This window comes from Photinus pyralis, unplaced genomic scaffold (assembly GCF_008802855.1).
Source record: "Photinus pyralis isolate 1611_PpyrPB1 unplaced genomic scaffold, Ppyr1.3 Ppyr1.4_LG4, whole genome shotgun sequence".
In the NCBI taxonomy this organism is placed as follows: Eukaryota; Metazoa; Arthropoda; class Insecta; order Coleoptera; family Lampyridae; genus Photinus; species Photinus pyralis.
In genome coordinates this window covers 916,543-923,289 of record NW_022170511.1, presented here as the reverse complement: position 1 = coordinate 923,289, position 6,747 = coordinate 916,543, and the positions used below count along the sequence as shown (strand labels likewise).

General features: G+C 36.3%; 1 protein-coding gene across 1 annotated transcript; it reads left to right on the top strand.

Moving 5' to 3' along the window:
- The first annotated feature begins 673 nt into the window (after positions 1 to 673).
- Positions 674 to 6,437, top strand: LOC116167945. Its single transcript, XM_031483568.1, has 5 exons — positions 674 to 680; positions 1,448 to 1,657; positions 1,713 to 1,904; positions 6,122 to 6,280; positions 6,376 to 6,437. The coding sequence occupies exons 1-5, from the start codon at positions 674 to 676 to the stop codon at positions 6,435 to 6,437; spliced, it is 630 nt and encodes a 209-aa protein (XP_031339428.1).
- Positions 6,438 to 6,747: the final 310 nt, after the last annotated feature.

Below are 6,747 nucleotides of genomic sequence, written 5' to 3'. Positions count from 1 at the left end.
GTCTACAGATCATAATGGAAACTCTGATTTATTTTAAAGTAGCAATCGACCAATAGCAGAATTAGTACGAACTAAAGCCTGTGCCTATTCACTCACACTTTCCCGGTTGTTGTTATTACAATTAGTACCTAATTAATGCTTTTAATCTGGCAAACTGTAAAAAAAATAATTTTAGAGATTCGGCTTTAAAACCAATAAAACTTTCAGTATCTATAACACTCTACAGTAATGTTGAATCCACACAATGTCGGCCATGTTATTTGAATCTGCGGTCATTGTGTTTTGTATCAGATTGATTCGATGTTGATTTTGTTTAAATAATCGTTTTGTATATTTTGTTTAATTTATTTTAAGATGAATTACGTGTACTCGTAGATAGATACGGTTTAGGTGTTTTGTGTTTGTGCGTCTGTTTAAAGAGAATAGTAGTGATAACCCGATTTGAAGGATTAGCATTTTAAGGTAATTAAGATTTTTTTAAATTAATATGTTCAATCGATCGCTTGTGCGTGGTATTTGTCTGCGGGCCCTGAGCGCTATTATTTATTCAGATTTATTATTGATTGATTTATGCCGAATAAATTTGTTTCATCTGTAAATTATTACATTTATGTTTAATCGAGCTCAAAATAAGACCTTGATAAAAGTATTCATGCCAATTTCTCTGTTGGTTATGCCAGGTATTTAAATTAGGCATGTTACGGAAGTGGTTATATCGGAACCCAAACGCACTGATTGCCGCCCCTGTGCATCAACATTCGATATAACTAAAAATGTGTCGGAACTGAAATCTGAATTGCGATATTAATCAAGGTTTCTGAGCTTGCTCAAATTAATAAAATTAAAGTTCCATTGCATTTTTCCGACTAGCGGCTGCTGGAGGTATTCTAGAAAAATTATAATCAATTGGTATAAAAAGTTATGTTAGTACTTGTGTTTAATTGAGCTAGTTGGGCAGGTGATGGTTTAGTGACCGTTTGCCTTTGCACATAAGTAATATTGGCATGATGTATGCCAACTTAATGCCTCGTCGTCTTGCCCTCTTGCACCATTTACTCGTACGAAGGGTTTGAGTATATAATCACATGCTGATTTAATGGATTCATTTAAACATGTTGTTGCTCCTCCCCGCTCAACAAACATGAGCAAAATTTAAGAGCTCCAAAGGGAATTAAGTGCTAATTCAGTACCTTCGTTTTTACCCTGTACCTGTCGTTACACTGTAGTTTTTCGATAATTTTATTTTGATGCTTTTTTGAGAGTGTTAGTCTGAACTGGTACTTCAAGTGCTTGTCGGTGTGTCGCTGTGAGACTGTTAACATAGCTCGAGGATATACTCATTGGTCACAATAGAGGAGTGCAGAGCAAGAAGTTTGACAACAAGAGCAAAAGAGCTAATAGTGCAAATGTAGTTTGCATAAAGTTCTAATTTTTAAATTCCTTTCAGGTGTCGATCGGTCTTATCGTTCGGATGATACGGAGGATGCAATGACAACGGATAATCCAACCACCCCCTTTCCCACACCTCCACCTACATTAGTGTCGCCTAGGTCACCACTTCCCCATCATAGACAAGCATCACCGTTTCCCTTAGAAAATACGAACACGCGACGAATGCACTATGCAACCCCTCAAGACCGCTTGCGTGGGAATAATGGTACGTATATCAGCTTTATTTATGCAAGTTGTCCAAGTACAGTCCGCAATTCCAGGTGAAGTTATATATTCGAGTAACAAAAAGGGTATTGCAAATACGATAAACCGAAGTGGTAGAGGCCGGCACGGTAGAACGGGCGGTATGACATCTTCTAGTAGCGCAACTTCATGTAACAGCTGCACAGAAGGGGTTCGTAACGACGTCGCGTACCACGGAGATACTCAGCAGCGCCTCTGTTTAACTAACGGTAAGACAAAATAATGATAAATGAGTATGACACATACTGATACAACACCGATACAATGTGAAGGGGTAACCCACTCATCTCGCATAACATAATTAACACTCGAGTAAAGTTAAGTTAATGAGCGACAACTCGTAATTAGCTTAACACCGAATAGATTTGCCACCGTACACGTATCTCACATCAGTTAAATGAATTACGCGATTATCTCTAGCTAACTCAAATGCGAATTCAAGTGCCCCTTTCCAACGCGAAGTATCTAATACAAAATTATCCTTTGCTCAAAGGCTTTAGAAGTGCAAAAATGCCTTACGTCATGTACTCCATTAAAGCTTAAAGCTTTAGGGATGGAACTGTCGGGGTAACTTTATAATTAGATCGCAAATCCACTGTCCGCTGTCCGCCTCAATTTTATAATCCCTCTAGTGCATTCCCAACGTTGCGCGACGTAATTGTAAACATTGATAACCGCATTAATTAGGGAAAAGTTTCTCCTAAAAGCTAAATCGCATTTTTCTAGAAAATTATAGCTCGCCCTGCACTTGACGTGAAATGTTCAACATAAAACTAATTTATAACTTGATTGCAACTAAAAAAAAACTTTATCGTTAAGCCAACTGTAATAATTTTCTGTGATTAACGCGGAATGCTCACGATCGTGGTGTTTTAATTTATATCGACAAATAAAATCGAGTCTTTATTGTCTGTTCTGTTTTTTAATGGTAATATTGTGAACGCCATGTTGCAGTAGAAATAAAAAGGTTACAAACATCAACTATCTACTAATAAATTGAATTTATCGGCAATTAGGTACCCACTAAATTTATTGTCATTCGGTATCATTTGGTTAATGCGGAAGTTTATCTGATCTTTCAAATCTAATCGCACGAAATCGATGTAATTTACGAGCAAGTGCGCGGATCAGCAGCGCCACAAAAGTTGAAAATGTATAGAGCAAGATTGGCCTGAATTTAGCATCGCCGCTAAATTTGTTGGAAATGCAAGTGTATAAACCACCAATTAAAGGCCTTCATAGTAAATTACGGTAATGGTAAGAATTAGGGGGGGCATTCAACAGTCACACGTGCCTAATTAGGAACAGAACAGTTATGTAGTGTTTTTAAATTCGATTACGCAAGCTTTTACTGATGCTACTTTCCCGTTCTTGTTACGAACACTAAAAATCGACAAATCAAATTTTACAAAAAAAACTGTTCGAGAAAGTCAAACTTGTATATAAGGCCATGGTGCGAGGAGTGTTAGTAGTACATACATCATTTGAAAGCTCATTCCAACCTCCAATCTAATAGTAATTTAGTTTTAAGCAACTACCAGAAAATGCCTCAAAACGTGACTGCACCAGTTGTCGTGGTGGAAGATCCGCATTTAGAACAGTAAATGTGCCACATTCAACTAGTATTTTCATTGATTTGTTCGTTATTCCAATTAATCCCAATGAAATACATGTTCACAAAATGATAGATGGAAATGAGAAATAATAATGTAAAAAGTTCAACCATTGGTTTCCAAATTCCAAGGATTGATTTTCAGTTTCAGTGTAGCTACACTAGATCATCGGAAAAATATTGAACATTTTTAAACCATTGCTTTTGACATTACCATCAGGACTTTTTGTTCTGTAATTTTCAAAAATATTGAAAAAGCCATAAAACGCTAAACGGCTAAAATGACCGGATATGCTTATGATATTTATTTGTTCATAAGAGTTACTTAGATAGTTTTTCTCAAATTTAATACCATAAATTATTATAGAACCTAAAATATGCACTCTGATAGAGTAGTTTCGAGAAAATTCGCAATAAAATGCCCTTAAGCGGCATGGCCACCCGAAGTATCTTAAATGGTCCCATGGATTATGAACTACGTATTTTGTATGTTAATCACATTTCTAATTTTATTGCCATTACTATCAGAAATGGGCCAAAAGAGGCACACGCTGACTGTAGTGTTAAGATGTTGAATTTGCAACATCCATTACATTCAACTATACCTGCTATTTACATTAAGTTTGCGTTATCTTAAACCCAATGAAACAAATGATTCATATTGATTGATTTTTTTATTATCTTGTATTTATATATTCCACATAAACAGATATAAATACAAGGTGGTTACAAAAAGACATCTCTTAGATACAGAAGTTTATTGAGGAGACATGTAATTGAGGTGTCATCTTGTGAAAAAATACTTCAAGTTTCATTTACGTATTGTCATAGTACTGAATTCCGCAACTAGGAGGAAAAGTTTAAACAAGGAAGAGCAACCCTTTTGAACCAGTTCTTAAAAAGGGGTTGATCGAATCAACCACTTGGGTTTCTGCCATAGCGTACGTTCTTTGACCCATTAAACACCCAATTAAGTGTTCACTTGAAGACAATTAAAATCGGTAGCATAATTCTTACCTCAACATTACATACGTTTGAGGGGTCTACGACTCTTCGTAGTTGGATATAAAACTTGCTTGTACGCCACCATTCTACGGTATCCTAATAAACCTGATTCTTAGATGAGAAAAACTGTAAACTAATAACAATGCCACACCGAAGATGGAGTCATGTTATGTAATGGTGTCGGCCATTAACGCCAAGGGCTCACGGTAGGAAGAATATGGATAGAGCTCAGGTGCCGGCCATTTTGGCAAAGACATAACCTTACTCAGTGCAATAATATACCGGGTGATTCATTAGAAGTGAGGACAATTTGAATTTCCCGCAAATAAAAAAAATTATGAAGTTGGTACTAAGACTAACTGATGATAATTTATTTAATTGCAGTGGTGTATCATCATTCTTTCAGTAAATTGTTTACTTATTTATAATCTACCAATACTGCTTCTGTTTTACCACAAATTATAAACTAACACTAGACACAGTCATGTTTCTTACATATTTTAAAGCATCAACTCTAAAAATTGTGCAAAATGGAAAAAGTAACAAACCGTAAATGGCACACGACAATTATCGGCGACAGTGGTTTCTTAAATGACAGTCATGACAGAAAAAAATTACTAACGAAATTCAAACCGTCAATCTAATAATTCAAAAAAATACTAAAACCTTACGCGCGAAATTCAAGCGATCATCACTTCTAATGAATCACCCGGTATATAGGGCATGTTCAGGCCGTTCAGTGTTTATTTTCGTGTTTTCACCTTTAGCTAGGATATGACCTGTGTCATTGTAATAAAGAGTTACGGGTTTCGAGATCCATTCCGTAACATTTTTCATACAGCATAAAAATTCAAATATTCAGTAGTCATGAAAAATAATCACATTTGGCATTTATCTCAAATAAGATAGCGGCAAAATACCACTGCCATGAAATTCAACAAATATTAACATATTTCATATGCCCCCATATACAACAAACAAAAATAACCGACCCATCGTATTGCTATCTAAACAATGTCAATGTTGGACGTTGATATTTGGACCAAATTTAAGGCAGTTGATCGTGGCCATTATTTGCCATGAAATTTGGAAAATTTTAATAGGAGAGCTAGTTGGGTTTAAGATTTGTGTATGGTTGATTTTGGCTGGGTGCACATGGCACATAGCATTATTACTTACTCGCCCAACATAGGGCCTTGCATTTATTTTTTATGCGGCCCGAATGTTAGGGTCACAGCAGTAGGTATACAACAATCATCGTAGCTAAAAATAGTATTTGAATTCCAAAACCACCTTCCTGCGACTGTTTAAAATGTAAAAGACATGTGAAAAGTTGCATAGCACTCTAACTACGTACAGAAAATCTATCAGATACCCTAAATTATCTAAACTTCAATTGAAAGCCATCCATACCTATGGAAAATTCCATCTTAACTACTTACGTATCAAAAAATGCCCTAACTTGTATTAACACTCTGTACTAATCTACAACCTTCCGCTGACAAATAATCAGTCTAACTCCTGAGCAAAGCGGGATAAAAGCTAAAGGCGAATTTGTTGTTTACTTATTTTATCCTATAGCCTAACGATTAAAAGGTAGTGGTACAAAAACCTACCATAAAAATTAGTAAAAAAAATATGAGTAAATCCGGTGTCCGGGTTCGATCCTTTAAAGGAACTGTTTTGGATGTTGATACATTATCATTTTTATACAATATACATCTACGATCAGATTTACACAATCATCTATGCATTTATATTACCCAAAACGATAAAGGTAATCATCAAGCTTCATTGATTTTATTATAGGTGGTGGTGAAGAATCGCCTCCGGAACCCGCCCCACCCGAAGTGCCTCCCCGAGGACCATCTTTGCATTCCGCAACGCTTAGAAGAAGAGCTGAATATTCACTTCCGGTAGGCGAATCCGGTCCCGCTAGTCAGGAATCGCAATTCCTTTCGCAGGGCGGTAAGTCAAATTTTCAATTGCGCACGGCCTCTATAACGAGCCGCATATGTTCCATATAATCTCTCAGACGTAACCTGTCTTTATTGGGTCATTAGATTTAATTCGCATTGAAAAGAGGAAGGGTCATTTACTGTCCTGCTTTGAAATCAGGCGATGAATACTAATGCGAAGGGACCCCATGCCAGCTGTAAATTTTATTACTACTTAGTGGTGTATTAGTAGTGATTGGGACGATATTCCACCGTTGCGTGTCAGTTTTACGGTCGAACGTTGTGTGATATATCGAAATCTGGTCTGCTTTGGAGTAAACTATCTATTCTGTTAAAATATTTTCACACCCTCGTTCATTCATGTTCTACGAAACACGACGTAATCCGTTATGCACACATCATCACTCTTCGATTGTATGCAAATAACGTCATTACACTTTAAAAGAGACTTTAATACCGATAATGCATAATCTGCTA